The 21,984-nt window shown below is 46.0% G+C and overlaps 1 protein-coding gene across 3 annotated transcripts in view; it reads right to left on the bottom strand.

Annotated features, from left to right (window-relative positions):
* Positions 1 to 21,984, bottom strand: part of ZFYVE28 (zinc finger FYVE-type containing 28) — a 635,647-nt gene that overhangs the window by 296,436 nt on the left and 317,227 nt on the right. For all 3 annotated transcript variants that reach the window (XM_078678591.1, XM_078678592.1, XM_078678593.1), the window contains exon 3: positions 8,184 to 8,321. In XM_078678591.1, the coding sequence (XP_078534717.1) occupies positions 8,184 to 8,321 (138 nt within the window). The remainder of the gene's footprint in view (positions 1 to 8,183; positions 8,322 to 21,984) is intronic.

Genomic DNA, 21,984 nt, shown 5'->3' with positions numbered 1-21,984 from the left:
GTGAACCAACCTTTTCTGTAATATTTTGTTCAATATCAGGCCTTACACCTCTACTTTTTTGTTCTTTCCTCACTTATTCTGTCTTTCAACTATTTTCTTATTTCTCCATCCTTCACTCTGTCTCGTACCCCTCACCACATATCTGCTACTCTCAAAGCCTTCTTCTTTCCTATACATCCCTCATCTTCTATCTCATCATTCACCCAAGCTGCCCTTCTCTTTCCCAAATGTCTTCTCTCTAATTATCTCTCTCCTCCTCTGCATGTCTCTTTTTAGCTCTCCTCTCTCTCAATATTAGGCATTTCTCTGGCTCGCTTCTCACTCTCCAAGGGAGTATAGACTACAAAAAACATTTTAAAATACAAGATTTACCCTAAAATGCTTAAGTACAAAAGCAGAGCCGTGTCCTTTGCTTTATATCTTATAGTTTATTCTTCATTACATTGCTTAGTTATATTTCAACAGAAAGACTGTTGCCGAGGCAAGATGGCCGCTATGCTGATGTAGAGTGCAGTCGCACCTACTCCTTCTCCTGACCTATGGAACATGCAGCTGGGAGCCGGAAAAGGATATGCTGATTCTCCAAGGAACAACCAAGACCAGTAATGCAGGAAACACTGGGGTGATATAGAAGGCCCTGGCAGCTTTACTTTTCTATTTTGGAGAGCGCTGGAGGAAAGTGTACATTCAAGGTATCAGCACAATTATAGGGATGGCACAGCGCACTGGAGCGATACCGAAAACAACAAATACAACATTGAATAAACGAGCCGCTGCGGCGAATACTGCCGCCCAAAAGAGTCAGCCCAAGAAAGGAGAGAAGCCAGACAAAGTTACCAAAGAGAAAGGAAAAGTGGAAACTAAGGCATTGACACAAGCGGGAACCCCTGGAATGAAAGGACAGCAACAGCAGAGGCAGAGGCGCCCACAGTCAGACAGCGGGACGTTGAAGCACGCGATCACGGTACCTGTACCCTGCAAAGACAATCTACTGTCACGGAGGCTTTTGCGGGCAAAGTTCAGCCGGTGATTTTGATTTCCGAGACGTCTGTAGACACAAACACGGAGACAAACGCGGATACAGCCTTCACCGACCGCGAGGACGCAAGCACGGTGGTTCCTAAGCAACAGGAGCTCCAATCAGGCATGCCTCACGTCGGAGCCGCGCTGGGAGAGGAGAACACCGAGAAGGCAGGCAAAGACACAGACGCAGCCACAGCTTTGGAGAGCGGTACCGGCAAGCTGAACAGTGGACAGCTGGAGGAGACAGAAGACCCGGTAAGCTTTAATAATGCCCAAATGCTAGAGGCTCTGTTGCAGGTAAACCTCGCTCCCACCCCTGGGGACAGTAATTCACTAATCCAATCTAACTGGGGGAGCATGAGAAGTGTTGAAAGTCGTACATCAAGGGGGGCTAAAGGGGACAAAGGAAGGAGAGTACGCTTCCCCGAAGTGGAAAAATTTTACTCTGTGACTGAAGGGTCTGATTCCTCCTTACTGGGCTCAGAGGAGGTACTACTACTACAGATCTTTCGCTAGGGTCAGAATCAGAGGGGTCCCACTCTACTGAACCCAGAAACAAAGAAACACAGAGGAAGAAAAGGAGAACCATGATAAGACGAGACAGAGACATAGATAGATCAGCATCAAGCACGAACAGGAAGCTGCTTTGGGACTATGGCAGCACTTCTAAAATATATCAGGAACATGGCCTAGGCGAAGCACCTGATAACCACCCAGACAATGCCTCTCAAGATCCCACCGAATCATCGCCTCAAGCAACTCTAGATGGAATGTTTGCTATGTTAAAGCAAATGCACACAGAGGCTAGATTAGAAAGTAGGAGAGCCAGACAAGACACTAAAAAAATACAAGCGAGTATTAGGAAAATGAATAAAAAATACGAAGAGGTGGAAGAAAGAGTGGTGCAGGTGGAAGAGAGAACTGGTAGATTGGAGGATGAAGTCACAGACTGGCAGTCTACCAGAATGGAGCAAGGGAAGGTGATCGAAGACCTACAGTGGAAGATGGAGGATTTCGAGAATCGCCAGCGGCGCAACAATTTGAGACTTCTCGGTTTGGAGGAAGGAGTGGAAGGGAAGGACCCAAGGGGGTTTGTGATTAAATTGTTGAAAGGCGCATACCCAGAGGCTCAGTGGCAATGGGAATTAGAAGTTCAGAGAGCACACAGATTCCCACTGACACAGAAGAAAATAAGAGGTGCCGGTCAAGATGTCTTACCAAGGGCAATGCTAGTTTTTTTTTGGGTAACTTCTTGGCCAGGCAGGAAGTTATGGAAACTGCCAGACCAGATAAAAAGAAGACAGTTGAAGGGTTTACATTCTTTGCTAGGCCGGATTTCTGCCATACGACCGTAGAAAGGAGATGGAAACTCAGGCAGTTAATTACTCCATTTCAGCGCCAGGGCTCCGAAGCATACCTGATGTTTCCAGCAAAGTTGAAAGTTATTACAGGGGGTCGTATCAGAATGTTCTACTCAGAAATAAAGGCAGGCGAGTATCTTGCAGAAATTACGGAGAATCAAAAGAGCAAGAAGAGCAGGGATACTAAACCAGCATAAGCTCCATACTACAGTACTGAGGAAAGTATTGAATATGGTAATATTTGGGTAGGTTGGGCAGGAGAAGGAGGCAACACTACAGCAGTGAGCAGTCACATATAGGTCAAGATTGACCTATTTGCCTGTAGCAGGGGGGGGGTAAGTAAGGGGGGGGTTGACTGGGGGTTGGGGGAGGGGGGGCGGGGGGGGCGGAGAAGAATTAAGGTCATGTACAGCACAAGGTAAGAAGATGTGTAGGGGTAAACAAGTGGTAGTAAACTTTAAAAGGATGATGTCTGATAGCTCAACTTTAAGATTAGATGGCGTTAAGGTTCGCTACTATTAATATTTGCGGCTTAAACAATGGTGGGAAAAGACAGAAAGTTGCGGCTATGTGTAGATTACTGAAATTGGATGTCATATGCCTTCAGGAGACGCATGTGAGGGGAAAGGATAAATATCTTATGGATCAGCTTGGTTACGAAGTCTTAGCATGTACACAGCAAGATTCAAAAACAAAAGGAGTGGCTATTTTTGCAAAAAAAGGAATTATGCAGGTAAAGAAAAAGAAGGAAGGTGAGGGGGGAGATGGGCTATGGTAGAAGGGGAAACAGCTGGAGGACGATATACAATTGTATCTGTATACGGCTCTAATGAAGACGAACCCGAATTATTTGACTTTTTAGATGACGAGTTGGCATTGTGGACAGAACCGGTAATTTTTTGCGGGGACTTTAACATTAACGGATTATCAGGGTTGGGTTTGTTGGGGGGGGAGGATGCAGGGCGACCGCAAAAAGAGAACACGAAGGGCTATTGCTAACTTAATGTCTAACAATGCTTTGGTTGATGTCTGGTCAGCATATAATCCCATTGGAACAGGCAGTACCTTTTTTTCTGCCCCCCACAAGGTTATCGCTAGACTGGATTACTTTTTGGCCACTAGCTCCCTAGCACCAGACTTAAAAATAGAAAGGCTCCCTCGGGTCTTCTCAGACCATAACCCTCTAGTAATAACTATCCCTCAGAACCTCAGTCCTATCTATAAAGAATATAACTGGACATTTGAAAGAGGGTTACTTAGGGAAGAAGATTATGTAAATAGAATGAAGGTATGGATCAGACAATTTTGGGAAATAAATAGGAGGTACGGCATCTGCAGGAGTGGTCTGGGATACCTTTAAGGCAGGGATAAGAGGGGAAACACTGGCCTACACCCTCCACAGGAGTAAAAATGAAAAACTCGAACTAACCAAGAGGTTACATGATTTAATGGAATTAGAACAACAGCTTATTCAAGCTGTCATCAATCAAGAATCTCTTGAGGGGATTCTATTAGAGATAGAGCTGAAAAGAGCAGAGGCCAGTGAAAAATTAGCAAATAAAGCGGCAAGTAATTATTTAATGAAAAAAGAAAAATGTTATGAATTTAATGAGAGGGTAGGTCATATGCTAGCAGTCCGAATTAGACAAAACCTGGCAGCGGGAGAAATTAAAGAAATTAAGGATAAAGGGGGGAAAATTGTGACTAAGGTAGAAGATGTGAGAGAGGTGTTTAGGGAGTTCTATTCTGATCTATATGACCAAGATCTGGGGAATGTTGAAACTGAGATAGAGGACTACTTAACAGGAATTTCTCACGAGGAATTGAGTGAGGAGAATAAGGAGGCGCTGGAGCTACCATTGACATTGGGAGAAGTCCATAATGCAGTAACTAAACTCCCCTCAGGGAAGGCAGCGGGGCCCGACCAAATTCCGGCGGAATTCTATAAAACCTTTTGGGACGCCCTGGGGATTGATATGCTGGAAACCCTAAGTCAAGCACAGAGGGGGAAAAATGTACCACAATCATGGGCCGGAGCAAATATCATTGTAATTTTGAAAAAAAACAAATCACAGTTAGATCCCGGTTCATATAGGCCAATAACACTCATGAATGCCGACGCCAAAATCTACTCCAAGGCGCTCTCACAAAGATTAAGTAGGGTAATTGAGGGGCTGGTATGCACAACACAACATGGATTCATACCCGGAAAGGGGACTACACAACACACAAGGCAGATGGTTACTATACTGGATGCCGCAGGTGCCACAGGAGACCCTGCCTCGGCCATCTTCTTGGATGCAGAGAAGGCCTTTGACAGGGTCTCCTGGGGATATCTGTGGAAGGCCTTGGAGTGGTTTGGGATAGGAGCAGGCTATATAAAGGCTATACAGGCACTGTATTTAGAACCTACGGCTAAGGTGAGGATAAACAGGGGGTATACTGCGGGAATACGTATAAGACGTGGCACACGACAGGGCTGCCCGGCCTCGCCACTGCTATTTGCTTTATATCTTGACCCCCTTCTGCGTAGACTGCAACGGAACCTTAACATTCTCCCGATAAAGTTGCATTCTTATGAATATAAAACACTTGCCTACGCAGATGACGAGGCGGTGGTTACCCCACAACCAGGATCGGCTATCCTAGAAATCGAACAGGAGGCTGTAGCTTTTGGGGCCGTGTCAGGCTACTCACTGAACAAAGGAAAAACACAAATTATACAAAATAACTGGGTGAACTTTCAGGACATAAGAGTAGCTCCCGAAGTTACGTATCTAGGTGTTAAGATTACAGCCGACTTAGATAGGCTAGTCGAAATTAATATGAATCCACTGCTGGCAAAAATAAAAGCAAATACGGAGAGAATTAATAATTTGCATCTCACCCTAATGGGTCGGATCAATGTAATAAAAATGGTAACATTCCCAAAAGTTCTGTACCTGTTTAGGTCTATCCCATTATTTTTCGACAACATATGGTTCAATAAGTTGGAAGCGATCTTGAACAAATTTATCTGGGTCAAAGGGAAGACACGGAGAGCATATAGACACCTAACAGTATCTAGAGAAAAAGGTGGCTGGGGGGCACCGGACTTTAGGCTCTATTATTGGGCTGCCGTAATGCAGTATTGCCAGGGGCTACTAGGCGGGGGAGGCAGAGAACACACAACAGAAACCGAGATAGGGTTCACTAATGTATATACTACACTACTGGGTGAGGGGGCAGAGAACGGGTTTTTAAACACAACCGACTTCACTTATTTTAAACACACACGGTTTAAGACCTTAAAGGCGGCCTATAGGGTTTGGAAAGGAATGACAAAAAATTTTGGTTTAGGAAGGTATAACAATTACACACGACTGTATACAAATTGCTCATTACCGAGGGACATTTTCAGGGACACTACCATGAGGGACTGGCATAATAAGGGTATAGTGAAAATAGGGAATTTGCTGGACAGCCAGGGGAACATGTTACAGTTTGGGGCGATACAAACTAAATTCGGGTTAGCTCATAGTAGTTTTTACAAATATCTCCAAACCAGAAGCTTCTTAATGCAAAAACAAGGCGGTCCGGCAGGACTGGGACAATGTAAAGTCATGGAATATATAGAAACAGCTAATAAGTGTACGATAAGACAGCTATATGCGGAATTGAAAGACAGTAAAACTGATGAAAGAGCGAAATACTCACAAAAATGGTCAGAAAAACTGGGGTCAGGGCTAGAAACCTTTCAGGTATCTTTGGATCTGGGTAGAACGGTGTTATGCTCTGCTACCCTGCAATCACAACATTTTAAGACAGTGTTCTCACTATATCACACTCCGGCCAGAATCGCCCAGTGGGGCGGTACAACGGGAATAACATGCCCCCGATGTGATTCAACTGAAGCAGATATTGTGCACATGTTTTCGCAGTGTCCGCAATTGTTTACCTTGAAAATTGCTACTGAAGAGTTTTTTGATAAATCACTTAAGATCAAGATTAAACTCACAGATGAATTAATTATGCTGGGGGTGGGGGATGTGGCTGATGTGGCAGATGCTCTGCCAGTAGTTTATTTTTGTCTCACTGGCAGTTTATCGCATATGTATAGCAAGAAATTGGTTGGACAAGGCTCCCGCCCCGTTTCAAGTTTGGATTGCAAGCCTTCTTTCTATGTATAATTTAGAAAAAGCAATCTATGAGAGGAAAGGTAGGAGAGCTAAGTTACTAGGTAACAGAATATGGCAACCTATCACAAGGTGGAAAAATAGTAGGCTAAATCTAGGATTGTGATTGGAAGGCCATCATAATATATTATAGACGCTTTTTTCTTTATTTTGCTGTATTGGAATGGGTAGTATATATCACATACATGTCTGGCGGATCATTTATGTCACAATGCAGCAGAACGAACAATATTTTGATGTATACAACCACTTGTGAAACTGTTGTGTGCTGTAACATATACAGGAATATGCGGAAAAATTTCCTTGGAAATGGTTAATAAAAATATTTTTAAAAAAAAGAAAGACTGTTGCCTTCCTCTTAATACTCACTCCAAGCATCGGCTTTCTATTTGGTTGTATCCAATGTTGGTTCAATAGTGCATATAACAGATTTTCATGATATCTGCTTGTGATAAATTAACATAACATGAATCTAAATGGAGACAATTTAAATAGTAATCCTGCATCATCAATAATCTGGAGCAGTGATGCACTTTGAACAGTTTCCTCAATGACTCAATAAACTTCCTTCTGCTAACTTTCAGCAGCAACTTATGTTCGGACTACTTTGTACATATTCTGTGACAGACTTACGCTGATTAAAGAGTAAATCGATAGTCTCCCTCCTGTTTCCAAACTGAGAGTAGCGTCATGATCTAGGTACGCCTGTCAATCAATCAATTAGCCAGCTTTGTAAAGCTGACTCAGTCACCCCCAGGGGTATCTGGACGCTGTCTCTCTGTCTAAGAGCCAGGTCTTGAGTCTCTTTCTGAAGTCTGCCACCGAGGTGGCCATATGGAGCTGGAGGTCGATCAAGGTCTTGGCTGTGATGTAGGAGAAGGAGCGGCAGATGTGTGGGGCGAGGGCGAATGAAGAGGAGCATAGGTGTCTAGCGGGTTGGTGGAAGTTGATCTTATGAACCTATTCTCTGTTGTAAACTCATCTGGCCTGACTAGTCCCCCATATGTACTGCACTATAATAGGTGCAATCTAGCTTTCAAATCATACATCAACATTCATTCAGAATACAGAACCTCCATGCTTGTTGTTAAATGGGAGTAGCCCTCAATTGTACATTTACCTGGGCGACCGCTACACTAACATGGTAGCTCCATGCTAAATAACTAGGAAGAACTTTGAGGTAATAATAATCTTTGACTTGCTCACCAGATACAGCAAATTTACACCCCTTTTTTCCTCTTTTATTCCTCGAACAAGGCAAAAAAAATCAGAAAGGACAGTGCCAATGATATTTTTGTCCCGATGGTCTTTGGGGAGAAAAATCACTTTTCGGATTACATTTGCCATATCCACTAAGTAGCTTACATACAAGAGAAGGCCACGAAACAACTACATCTTACATGCATATTGGATCTAAAATATTTTTAAATCTTCCCAATCTTAAATGCACTATTGTTTATATTAAACTATAAAAGTTATCTTAGCAGTGTACATGCTCCGCCTCCTAGCAGCGGTGGGTTTCAATGACACAGACTGCAGTGCAGAGGCGTGATTAGGGGGTATAGCCTTTATCACAAGACTCAACACTACATTTACCAATCGAACATCGAGAATAGCGTCTTACCTCCGCACCAAACCACAGCTGTCCAGCGAGGTTATCATGACGAATTTCCTCTGGAAACTTTACACAAAAGTCCCGGTTTGCTCGCTCATTCTTGATACATTCCTCCATGACCTGATTAATGATGTTTAAAACATTGTCCTGAAAGATAAATAAGCAACTGTCAGACCTAGATTCACCGGAAAGCTCAATAGCACTGACTGGAAAAAGAAGCTCGGCAACATGGAAGACCCAGATATGCAGCAGCTTTAATCTAATGACAGGAGCATCAACATGTGAAGAAGACCAGGCCAAGGATGTGCAAAGGATCAGAAAAGGTACGGATCTCACAAATGCTATATCAATAGACTTGTACTGGATACTGTCCGCAAATGATACACCGGCCAAACCGTACCATGTACAGAAGCAATCTGCCAACAAACATGCTATGGGAGATGCAGAGAATAGAACCTGGATTACATCAAGTAACAAAAAATAAGAAGTAAGTTGTGCAGTCCTAACCTAAGACAAAAAAGCCTTGCCAATATTGGTTTATGAACATAACTTCCTAAAATAAAGAGGGACATCTATGTTCTGGTTAGTGTATACGTTTAACAAGAACAAGAGGAAAAATACAAGAAAGTGTTGAGGACCAAGCTGTTAATGTGAAAATAGATCAGGGCCTCTGGTGAAGAACCATGCAGAGTCACTATACCTGAAGTACCCCTTTACGAATAAATGTGACAGGCCCCCTTGATTATCATGAGCTCAGCAGGTCCCCATACTCACCAAAGCGATTCAGGCAGAAAGCCCCTCAGTCTCATGTCTCAAGGACCATTGGGCGCTGTACAGGTATGATAGGGGTTCGCGATGACAGAGGCCCACGAAATCCTCCGTGGCCCCTGCTGCAACTTTCAGGAGTCTATGCACTCACCAGAGGCCTCTGTTGCAGTGCAGGAGCTTTGCGATGGCCCAGCCCCCGTGCTGTCTGGCAGGGTTCGCGAGGCCAATGCCCGCCACTAAGGCTCTAGGTCACTGGAAGGGAGAGGCAGGTTGCCTAAATGAGGCCTAGATTACTTGGATGTGAACGCGGCAGTGACACGCATGCTCCTTTGGTGCACATTGGAGGGGAGTCCTGAGGCGCAGCAGGGGCAGTGAAGTCTGGGCAGCTGCCATTTTGATGGTACCATGGTGCGCCACTCCCGGTCCCGCGGCAGTTGAGAGATGGACCAGCTATCTCTAGGATATCTCAATATTCTGGGAAGGAGGATTTACTGCAAGTTGTGGGCTTGGTGCACCGTTAGGCACTGCGGGTGAAGGCCCCGGAGGTGCGGGAAGCACGTCCTACTGCGCCGCCATCTTGGCCACGCTCTCTAAAATAACTTTTAAAAAGCTCTTCAAGGGTCATACTGTCCAAAGCACCAAAGTGAACACCTATGTACAAGTGTATTCTTCAAACATAACACTCAAGAAAAGATATACAAAATCATCCAAATAGTAGTGAACTTGCCAATACCTATTGCCTAGATCAAATCAATCCATATTACAAGCAAGACACGTAAGCTTCACATATGATCACCACAAAAGAACAATTTATTGTGCATATTACATTACAAACTTAATTCATATTGCAGTGGTTATCCGCTGGTGTTGCTGTGAGTCACTACTCCAATCTCATTCTGCTGAAACGGAACCGAAGCATTTCACCCCACTCCCTTCCCTCCACTCTTTTCCGTCACAAAAAAGCAGATAACTTTCATTCAATGTGCACTTTTCCAATGAGTCCTCCTCGTTTACTCCAAAGACAAAGAGCAAACAAGAACGATTTCCTCCCAATTTACTTTCTCGTTCCCCAATGGTCCCGCCAGCCATATGCTGAGAAATGAGAACTATCAACAAAAGAAATCGGTACCACTTGTTTCTATGATTATCTCAGATCCGAGCTTCCCAGGCGGAATGATCACCAGGCAGATTAGAGTCACTGCCCAATGCAGTGTAAGCAAATTACTCTTCCGCGTTATTAGTGCTTCAAATAACATTCAATTTAGCTAATTGCCGGATTCTGCTCTGTAAGCGAAGAATGAATCAGTTAAGGCACATGGTGGCAGGGCTGCAGTTTAATTCTAATTTGTGCAAGTGGTTCCCTTCCAAAATGTCCGGCGGCGCACACGCTACATTCAGCCACCACTGTGGCTTTTATTCACATTTTTTTAATTAACGGTAGTGGGACTGAGTTTGAGGGCCAACCTTGTTGAGTTGTAGGATTGGAGATAGTAGGGCAGAATGATGAATAGAACTACACGACAGTAAATCGCCAAGTCCATGTTTAGTCGCCACTCGACTAAACTGATAAGGCACACAACAACTGCAGAAGAATGAGGCTTGGCAACGTTTACGGCAGAAAAATATTTTCCCTAAGAAAATGGAGGGATTTTACCCTCTAATCAAACCAAGACACACAAAAAAGCTCTTTGCTGGTATAAACATATAAAGTGGAAAATACTGATCTGTGATTCCAAACAAACAAATACTGAAAAGTGATGTTAGCGTGCCTATTCATGATAAATGTATGGAGCCATGCAAGCACAGGCCAACACCTATAATTCACTTAATTTTAATACTTTTGGGGGAGACTCAAAACTAACAAGCCTACATTGGGTTAAATGCGACCTTCCTATTCTGCAAATAGGGCAGACCTATTTATAAGTCATGGTATCATTTCCAGATGACCACTTACTAATGGTTTATGCTGGACCCAGCTGATACTGTATGGGCTTTTGGACATCTAATAAGATGCTGTGGGAACATTTGACTTGATTGCCACTGTGTCTTGTAAACGGGGATTGGTGTTCAATGATATATTAGTCTTTCATTTGACATTTTATCTAACGCGTTGCTGTGTTATTACCTGCATGGTTCATGCTTGTGCAGTTGTGTGTGGTACAGCAATGACTGGACAATATTTAAAAACTTTTCAGATTCCTGAGCGGCGTGGCTTATTAGCCTTTTTTTTCTTTCATGTTGGGGGTGCTCAATTTAAACAAAACTACAGGACGTGAACCACAAATTCAGTCTGTTTACTACTCAAACCTGCGTTTGGATTCAACAAGGCTATATGTCTCCACAGTACGAGGGCATTTTCTTACATAACAAAAATATATGTTTTACATTTCATGCCATCCGACAGCTGAGCGGCATGCCTGATGAATATTAATTAGACAGGATACAAAGTGACACCCTATGCAATTGGCTGCAGATGCAGCGATGGACGGCTGCAAGAATTGCGTAATTTGTATCAGACAACTCGTCACAACACCCACTCCGCCGGTTACACGCTTGACCCCCATCTTTTCCGTCTCCTTCAACCACACCACCGAACTCCACTGGACCGACAATCGCTGCATCCACTTCTCCTTCAAGAATCCCACCACGCACCACTGCACCCAAAAGATGCCACGCCGCTGCTGGAGCAAAGTCACCGAAGACCAGCTAACCACCACCCTCGCCCAGAGCCCACCCGCCGACCCCACCGACCCCGACACGGCCGCCCGCAACCTCAGACAGTGGGTCAACGACTGCACCAACACCCTCGTCCCGATTAAGAAACCCTCCAACAATCACACCAGCAAGAAAGCCAGCTGGTTTACTGAAGACCTTCGGGCCTCCAAGCAAACCTGCAGAAAGCTGGAGAAGATCTGGCTTTGTGAACGAACACCGGACAACCACGCAGCCCACAAGAACGCCACCCACAGACACCATCACCTCATCAGATCCGCCAAAAGGGCCTGCTTCAAAGACCGCCTAGACAACGCGCACAACAGCAAAGAGCTCTTGAACATCGTGAAGGAACTCTCCAACCCCAGCTCCAACACCAACGACGTCACACCTTCGCAAGACCTGTGTGACTCCTTGGCCACCTTCTTCCACCGCAAGATCGCAGACATTCATGACAGCTTCAATGCCACGACCGCCCGGACAACCACTGAGACCTCCGCACCCACGACCACCACCCACGCCAACCGCCTGCTCTCCTGGACCAACATCAACGACGATGACACCATCAAAATCATGAACACCATCCACTCCGGATCTCCGTCAGACCCATTCCCACACCACATCTTCAACAAAGCCAGCACAGCCATCGCACCCAATCTACGGAAAGTCATCAATGTCTCCTTCGAGACAGCAACCTTCTTGGAGAGCTGGAAGCACGCCGAGATCCATGCCTTACTCAAGAAACCCAAGGCAGACCGCAAGGACTTCCGGCCCATCACCCTGCTCCCGTTCCTGGCGAAAGTCATTGTCCGCCTTCCCCCCTTTCGCTCTGAAGCCACCGAGATAATCTGCGGCGTATCCCAGGGCTCATCCCTTAGCCCAACGCTGTTTAACATCTACTTGATTCAGAAAAGGGGGTGGTGATGAACAGAGTGTCTGAATTAAGCAGACCACTCTTACCCAGTCCAAAGATCAGGGCTTGATCCATCACCGTTTTTTAGCTCACTGCACCATCCCAGCTCAGAACCTGGCTACATGCAAATTAGTCTGTTCCTGTCCCAGTGCATGATGGGAACAGGACAAACTAAACTACCAAGCCAATTCTTATACTGGGAAGGAAACAAGCTACCGGGGACCGGTTTCTGGCATTTCAGCCTCGTCGGCCCGGCTTGCTTGAATCCTGATGGTGCAATGAGCAAGGGACTCACATCTGAGTATACCCTTCCACGCTTATGGTGGACAAAATGATTCAGAAAAGGGGGTGGTGATGAACAGAGTGTCTGAATTAAGCAGACCACTCTTACCCAGTCCAAAGATCAGGGCTTGATCCATCACCGTTTTTTAGCTCACTGCACCATCCCAGCTCAGAACCTGGCTACATGCAAATTAGTCTGTTCCTGTCCCAGTGCATGATGGGAACAGGACAAACTAAACTACCAAGCCAATTCTTATACTGGAAAGGAAACAAGCTACCGGGGACCGGTTTCTGGCATTTCAGCCTCGTCGGCCCGGCTTGCTTGAATCCTGATGGTGCAATGAGCAAGGGACTCACATCTGAGTATACCCTTCCACGCTTATGGTGGACAAAATGATTCAGAAAAGGGGGTGGTGATGAACAGAGTGTCTGAATTAAGCAGACCACTCTTACCCAGTCCAAAGATCAGGGCTTGATCCATCACCGTTTTTTAGCTCACTGCACCATCCCAGCTCAGAACCTGGCTACATGCAAATTAGTCTGTTCCTGTCCCAGTGCATGATGGGAACAGGACAAACTAAACTACCAAGCCAATTCTTATACTGGGAAGGAAACAAGCTACCGGGGACCGGTTTCTGGCATTTCAGCCTCGTCGGCCCGGCTTGCTTGAATCCTGATGGTGCAATGAGCAAGGGACTCACATCTGAGTATACCCTTCAACGCTTATGGTGGACAAAATGATTCAGAAAAGGGGGTGGTGATGAACAGAGTGTCTGAATTAAGCAGACCACTCTTACCCAGTCCAAAGATCAGGGCTTGATCCATCACCGTTTTTTAGCTCACTGCACCATCCCAGCTCAGAACCTGGCTACATGCAAATTAGTCTGTTCCTGTCCCAGTGAATGATGGCAACAGGACAAACTAAACTACCAAGCCAATTCTTATACTGGGAAGGAAACAAGCTGGGCCGACGAGGCTGAAATGCCAGAAACCGGTCCCCGGTAGCTTGTCTCCTTTCTGGTGAAGAATTGGCTTGGTAGTTTGGTCTGCCCTGTTCCCATGATGCACTGGGCCAGGGACAGACTAATTTGCATATAGCCAGGTTCTGAGCTGGGATGGGGCAGTGAGCTAAATAACGGTGATGGATCAAGCCCTGATCTTTGGACTGGGTAAGAGTGGTCTGCTTAATTCAGACACTCTGTTCATCACCACCCCCTTTTCTGAATCGTTTTTGGCCACTATAGGTGTGGCAGGGTATACTCAGACATGAGTCCCTTGCTCACTGCTCCATCAGGATTCAAGCAAGCCAGGCCGACGAGGCTGAAATGCCAGAAACCGGTCTCCGGTAGCTTGTCTCCTTTCTGGTGAAGAATTGGCTTGGTAGTTTGGCCTGCCCTGTTCCCATGATGCACTGGGCCAGGGACAGACTAATTTGCATATAGCCAGGTTCTGAGCTGGGATGGGGCAGTGAGCTAAATAACGGTGATGGATCAAGCCCTGATCTTTGGACTGGGTAAGAGTGGTCTGCCTAATTCAGACACTCTGTTCATCACCACCCCCTTTTCTGAATCGTTTTTGGCCACTATAGGTGTGGCAGGGTATACTCAGACATGAGTCCCTTGCTCACTGCTCCATCAGGATTCAAGCAAGCCAGGCCGACGAGGCTGAAATGCCAGAAACCGGTCTCCGGTAGCTTGTCTCCTTTCTGGTGAAGAATTGGCTTGGTAGTTTGGCCTGCCCTGTTCCCATGATGCACTGGGCCAGGGACAGACTAATTTGCATATAGCCAGGTTCTGAGCTGGGATGGGGCAGTGAGCTAAATAACGGTGATGGATCAAGCCCTGATCTTTGGACTGGGTAAGAGTGGTCTGCTTAATTCAGACACTCTGTTCATCACCACCCCCTTTTCTGAATCGTTTAACATCTACTTGGCACCGCTCACGCAATTCGCCCATCGGCACGACCTCAACATCATCTCCTACGCCGATGACACCCAGCTGATCCTCTCCCTCACCAAGGACCCCCACACCGCCAAAACCAACCTTCACGAAGGAATGAAGGCTGGCGCTAAATGGATGAGGACAAGTCACGGAGGTCCTCATCCTCGGATCCACCCCTTCGGCCTGGGACGACTCCTGGTGGCCGACCGCAGTGGGAACTGCTCCAACGCCCACCGACCACGCACGTAACCTAGGGGTCATCCTCGACTCCAGCCTCTCCATGACTAAACAGGTCAACGCCGTCTCCTTCTCCTGCTTCAACACACTCCGCAGCTCCGCAGGATCTACAAGTGGATCCCCACTGAAACGAGAAGTACGGTCACCCAGGCCCTCGTCAGCAGCAGGTTGGACTACGGCAAAGCCCTCTATGCAGGAGCCTCGGCCAAACTCCTGAGACGGCTCCAACGCATCCAGAACGCCTCTGCACGCCTGATCCTCGACATCCCTCGCCGCAGCCACATCACACCCCACCTGAGAGACCTGCAATGGCTCCCTGTCAACAAGAGGATAACCTTCAAGCTCCTCACCCAAGCACACAATGCACTCCACAACACCGGGCCAACGTGCCTCAACAGACGACTCAGCTTCTACACCCCCACCCGCCAGCTCCGCTCCGCCGACTTCGCCCTTGCCACAGTCCCCCGCTTCCGCAGAGCGACCTCCGGCGGCAGATCATTCTCCCACCTCGCCGCCAAGACCTGGAACACCCTCCCCATCCACCTTTAGCAGACCCAAGACCTGCTGACCTTCAGAAGACTCCTCAAGACCTGGCTTTTCGAGCAGTAGCAGCATTGCCCACCCCTCAGCGCCTTGAGACCCTCATGGGTAAGTAGTGCGCTTTACAAATTATATGATTGATTGATTAAAGAAATAAAATATAAAAATAAAAAGGAGTGCCAGAGCCCAAAGTTTTGTTCAGAAGCCTGCTGCCAGCAGTAGGGGTACCAAAGATTGCATGATCTTGATTCCGCATCATGTGTCTTTAATCCACCACCTGACACTAGCAGTTTCTTTATCTCACTCCTGATGATACATTTTCGCTCCTGCTTTCTCCCTTTGTAATTTTTTTGCTGTCTTTCTCTTCTGCCTTCTTTTCCCTTTTAGTGGGTTTTTAGGTGTCGCCTGAGCCAGCGCATGCGCTGCTCTGGCGAGACTTTTAGTTAGTGGGCTTCAAAAAGCCGACCACAGCTTTTTGTGAGGTATAGAGCGTGCGGCTACACGCACAAGCGCACGCGCCTCGCTCCGCCTCTCTGTCTTGTGCTTCAATGCTCCTCCCCCTCCCCCACCACAGCCACGTCTCGGGACGCGCTTCTTTTTGTTGCTTGTTTTTTTAAACGTGCGCTTGTTTTCATTACCTCCAATGCCCTCCCTCTGTCGCTCCTTTCCCTCGACCACTTCCTAAGCTTCTGGAAGGTAGTCATTGTGCAACATTTAATTACCATTGTGGTAATATGTAACAGGGAATCCTTGAACTTTGTATTCTTTTCATTGGTTTTTGTTTACGTTCATGCCTAGCATCGAAGTTACAGCTGTAGATAACTGTTGATTTCAACTGACTCATTGTCCTTACACCCACCCCCTCTTTGGGTCCTGCACGTCTAAAGTAGCCGAACTCCCAGATTTCTCTTCGTTCTCTGCCCATTTCTTTAGTTAACTCTCCTTTGCACAACCAAACCTAATGAGGTTGTTTCTTCCTGCCAACGTAAACAGACATCCCTTTTCATCATCCGCCTCACTTTGGTTATTTTGGACATTTCTCGCACGTCGGCAAGCCCGTGACCATTGTAAACGTGCAAGAAGGGCTTTGGAAATGAGGAACCAGGTTGTAGTCTCGGCGTCGGCTCACTACCCTGTGATTCTGGGCAAATCACTATCTCCCCTTGTTCTCTTTAGGAATTACCTAGATACCTCTCCCAACCACAGCGGTCCTGTGCTGTCCAGCATGCCTGCTACCATGCTTTACAATTTACTATTGCTCGAAAGCAACAAAGCGACACAAATGTGTTTCTTGGTAGAGATTTTGCAAACACAAGCAGGGTGTACAATAACTTGCCTTTTTAAGGGACTGTCAATGGTTTTCCTGTAATCCTTTGTACGCTATTCGTGCTCCTTCCTGTGACTTGGAAAACCTAATGAAAGGAACGGCCCTTCAAACCCTCAGCCCAGCTGGGCTCATGCATTTCCATGACACATGTTTCCTTAGTCAAGTTTGTGTTCTGATGTGAATCCTTGTCATTGTTCGGCCACAGACTCCAGCTACAGCTCTCTCGATAAGACTCACGAGGGAAAATCTCACCCACCGTGACTTTTTACCAAGGACTCCTAAGATGTCCGAGGCCCAGCTGGGTAATAGTCTGCACAGGATGTTAGTTTCCAGACACCCTGGCGATTGCAGTCCTCTTATTCACATTCTAAATATAGGAACACAATTATCTGAATGCAAACAAAAGAAAGCTTTTACAAAGTCAATGGGGGAGTAGGGAGATGAGTTGGCCTAACAGCTAGGCGGTCCACCTCGAATCTGGGAACCGGGTTGGTGTCTTGGCAAGGACGCGCAACATCCTGTTATTCTGGGCAAATCACTTAATCTCCCCGTGCCTAACAAAAACAAGCATTTGCAATTCAACAGGTCTCGCAATTACGCGAGTTTGAGCTATTGGCATTGTAAATGACAATGCTTTTTACTTATGTTTTGGTTTTTGAAGCATAAATAAAACGCATTGTCATTTACAATGCCAATAGCTCAAACTCGCGCTTGTTTCTCCAGCTCTGGATCAAAGTTTGTTGAGGAAAAATAAGTGGTGGGTCCCAAAAAGTATTGCAGGTGAACCCCAACTGCAACCACAGGCTCAAATGAAGCACTGCCTGCAATGGACAGCAGACCTTCAACCTTGCATTTGCATTAAAAAAAGGCAAACTTTTTTCAAAGCATCCCACCCCTTCAGACTAGAAGACTTGGATGGTTAGAACTCCTTCGACCACACCCAGTGGGCTCTAAAACAGTGCCTGTACTTCAGCCATGTTCAAAACGTAATACTCAAATTAGACCGGGCATTCAGAAGCCACCAGCGGTCTCAGAGTACAGCCCACTTGGCAGCATTCTTCGACTGTGCCTGGTCTTTAGCAAGTCCCTGTGGTCAGCGCACCTATCCCTAAAACTCACGGAGCTTTGCCTCTCTCACAATTTCACCTATGCTGAGCATCTCAGCCCCAGTGGCTTCAATTACGTCTTTGATGACATCACCAGCGATGTAATTTGTGATCTTACCTATGACAAGATCGGAAGCCATGAGCAATGAATTCAAACAGTTATGGCTACCTAGATAACTAGGTAATTTCGGGAACAATTCAGATTTTGCAACTAAAAAGTCCCTAGTTTTATAGGGATATACTATTTTTTATTAATGATGTTGTTATTTTTCTGATGAGAGTGCAGAATGATAAACGCCCATTAACAAAGTTTTTCAGTGATCGCGATAGCGATAGTAATATGCGTGTGAGTAGAAGTTGGCAAGTTCATATGAAAAACAAGTTTAAGGGATAGTCACTTTGGCCTCGTTCCCCACCTATGCAAGAAATGTATCAGTAGAAGTGTACATGCATCTAAGACCCAGAAATGTTAGGGGACAGGCACTAAAAGTTATATTTTCCATTGAAAAGCCCATAACAAACCTATGCCTCTGACACCAAAAATTACTTAAGAGGATTAGACCAATTTGTCGGGAAGAAAAAAAACGTAGTCCGCCCTAGTCCATCCATTCTGTTTGATTTATCTCCATTCAGCAGATTTAGTGAACTAAAAAAATTAAAAGTAGAAATAGCTCGGTGGCTGGTGAATGACCCGATTTATGTATGAAAATTTTAACTTAAACACGCCCATTGACCCTAAAAAACTAAAAACCACTGACATTTCTAAGTTAAGCTCGTAGTATGTAGAAGGTGCTAAAGGACTTGCGCCACATAAATCAATAAATCATTTGGATTTATCAATAGCTGCACTTAGAATCAAAGTGGACTCTTGAGGCTCAGACTGCTAGTGGGGCTAGTCTTGTACCAAGACTGAATGGGGAATAACCACTATCGCTAACACGAGGCAGAAGTGGGACAGAGAATCGCCAAAGAAACCCTATAGCCCTGACCTCAAGGGGGGGGTGGAGGGGAACTGTGTAATTGTGAATGTCATATTTTTCCTTTGTGTGGTAGTGGTAGAAATTAAACACTTCTCTTTTTTCATAAAATTTAGTATTTGGCTGGACAATGATTTATTGCTGTGCACCCTTTATGGTTGGGCCCAGTAACCACTGTTGCCCATGGCTCTCTAAAGTTGGGATCTGAAAAATTCATCCACACAACACACACATCAACATGCATACTACACATTCACGTCTTCACATACACCAGGTGGGTACCATATTATACAACAGAAACCCGTATATTTTCGGAAACCAGTCCTCATTATGTCTAGAAAAATTATTTAATACGGAAATGTGTGAGCATCACAAATATTTCAGAGCAACAATATGTACGCTAGGGGAAACATGGCGGCAGTAGGCTGACTGCCGTAGTGCTCCGCTCCAACCCCATGTGAGTGCCGAAGAGCTTACTCGTCCGTTCCGCCCGTGAAGACAAAGTGGCCCGCTCTGTTTTGCAGTACCTACACTGGATACTCTTGGCATTTCTTGTTTGCTGCTTGCGAGCTGCTCTCAGCGGAGATCGTCCGTTTCGCCGCCCGCCCGGTGAGGCTCCTTCGTGACACAGGCTGCAGTTACAGCTTCAGCTGCAGCCCGATGTGCTTCAGTCTCAGAGAGAAGGCAGAAGCGAAGACCGGGACTGAGATCAGGACCCGGAAACGCCCAGTCAGAGCGAGTGCGGGAGAGCAGCGGGAGCCAGCGCTGCTTCACTGGGGTCAGGCCGCCCTGGAGCTCCGCAGGGCTAGGCACGTATGGAGTCTCCGTAGGGACTCCCACATCGGCTCTTTCAACGAGAGGGAGCCTGCTCCCAGTACCGGCGTTTGTTCTGCACCTGGTCCCCTGGATACGAGGGTTCACGCAGGCTCTCCCAAAAGCGGTCAGCTGGAGGAAAAAACATTCGGATTAGAGGTAAAAGGGAAACATGGTGACAAGAGGGGGGGAATAAAGAGAAATCTTCTGAGGTCCCTTCCAATTTAATGAAAGCGGTCAGCACTTCCAAGGAGAGACAAAGCCAAGGCAAGGGTTTAACTAAAGGTCAGGGGAAGGCAAAGTGCCCTCGCAAGAAGAAAGGCAAGAGAGCACAAGCACCTTCACTTTCACCGGAGAAAATAGCAAGCAGTGCATCGAATTCTTTAGAGGAGTCGTGTTTTGTATTCGGTGGGGTCTCTCAAGGTGCAACTTGCTTACCCGCTAGTTTGAATCTAGGAAGAGCATCCTCGTACCTTTCACTCGAAGTAAAACCTAAGAGGGGGGGGGGGGGGGGGGGAGTGTAAAAAGGCGGCCAAAACATCTCCTGCTTCTTCCTCAAAAATTACCCCCTCACTACGCTCGTTCTTCAAGGCGGTCCCTCAGGTGTTGGAAATAGGTCAGGAGCGTCCACCCAAAGAGATTTGCCCCACAGAACCACAGCTCGTGAATAACAAGATGGCGTCCATAGAGCAAGGCCAGGAGCTGGAGTTGTTGCAGGAACTTCCCATTAATTTTGTGGGGGACTCACAGGATCCGGGTTTAGACGTCCATCTGAACTTGGATGAAGGGGCTGCAGAGGGGGGGGACAGTCTTACTAGCCCCAGAACCAGTCCGCGAATTAAATGCTACAGCCACTGTATTGGCTCATACCTCAACTTTATTCCTTCCCCCCTGCCTATATCTTCTCAAGGCGAAATTTGGGGTGAAGATCATTTAATTAAACCAACGGATACTGACAACATCATTAGGAAGAACAATGAGGTGGCAGATAGGCCTCTATCTCCGAGGCACGTTTTAGCCCCCAGTTTGTCTGAACGCGGAATTTTCCCCATCTCTGAGGAAAGCGGGGCCTCAGATTCCTGCTTTACTCCCATTTCCGTAGCCTCGTTACAGCAGATGTTTGCAGCACTATCTGCTGAGATTAACCAAGGGTTTGAGGAGTCCGCTTCTAATCAAAGAGAGATAAGAACCTTTTGTGAGTCCCTGGACGAAAAGATTGTTGGCCTCTCCGTAAGAACACAATCCCTAGAAGAGACGGTAGGGCAGTTATCTATGCGCGCCGAGAGCGTCCAGGACGATATAGTGCAACTAAGAATAGAGGACACCGCGCTATCAGAGAGAATGGAGATTGTGGAAAACAATGCCAGGCGCTGCAATATCCGTATATTAAATGTACCGGAGGGAAGTGAAGGAACAGATATCAAAGGCTATATCATCTCGTTGTTAAAAGAGTCTCTCAACCTTCAGCTTTCAAATGAGGATCTCGCCATGGATATACAGCGTATCCACAGGGACCCATTTAGCGGAACCCGCAGAGAACCAAGCCAAGGAAAATCCTGGTCAATTTTCATACTTACACCTTGAAAGAACAAATTTTGAACCTAGTGTTAAAACAAAAATCATTACCAGGTAAAGGGTTCAACTACCAGATACGCTCGGATCTGTCTAGATTCACTCTCGACAAACAATGGGAGTTGGGCAAGAGAATGGATCCTTTTCGTGGGCTGGGCTCTACGGTGCAGGTGGGTTTCCCTGCTTCCCTTAAAATTATGCATGACAACAGAATGTATAATGTACGATCAGTCCAGGCCGCAGACGAGTTGCTACTGTCACTGGGAAGTAGAAAAAAGTAATAACAGGATGTACAGGGTCAATAGAGTCCACATAAGGATCTACTAGTTCCCCCTCTGTAGTCTTCTACCATAACAAGGGGCGAGAAAGTAAAAAAAAAAAAAATAGATTACCTCTAAGAACGATCTGTATAGTACCCAACTTTCTAATGGATGTAACAGAGTTTACATGAACAAAAAAAAAAAAATCTAAAATGGGAAAAAAAAAAAGAAGACAAATAAATAAACTAATAAACGGTATATAAAATCTAAAACAAATAGAGAGAAAAGTAAAAAAAAAAAAAGAGCTAAAAAAAAGAGGGGATAAAGGGGAAGAAGGGGGGGGGGGAAAAAGGAAAAAAAAAG

The sequence above is a fragment of the Lissotriton helveticus genome, chromosome 2_2 (assembly GCF_964261635.1).
Source record: "Lissotriton helveticus chromosome 2_2, aLisHel1.1, whole genome shotgun sequence".
NCBI lineage: Eukaryota > Metazoa > Chordata > Amphibia > Caudata > Salamandridae > Lissotriton > Lissotriton helveticus.
This window is presented reverse-complemented; position numbering and strand designations above follow the sequence as displayed.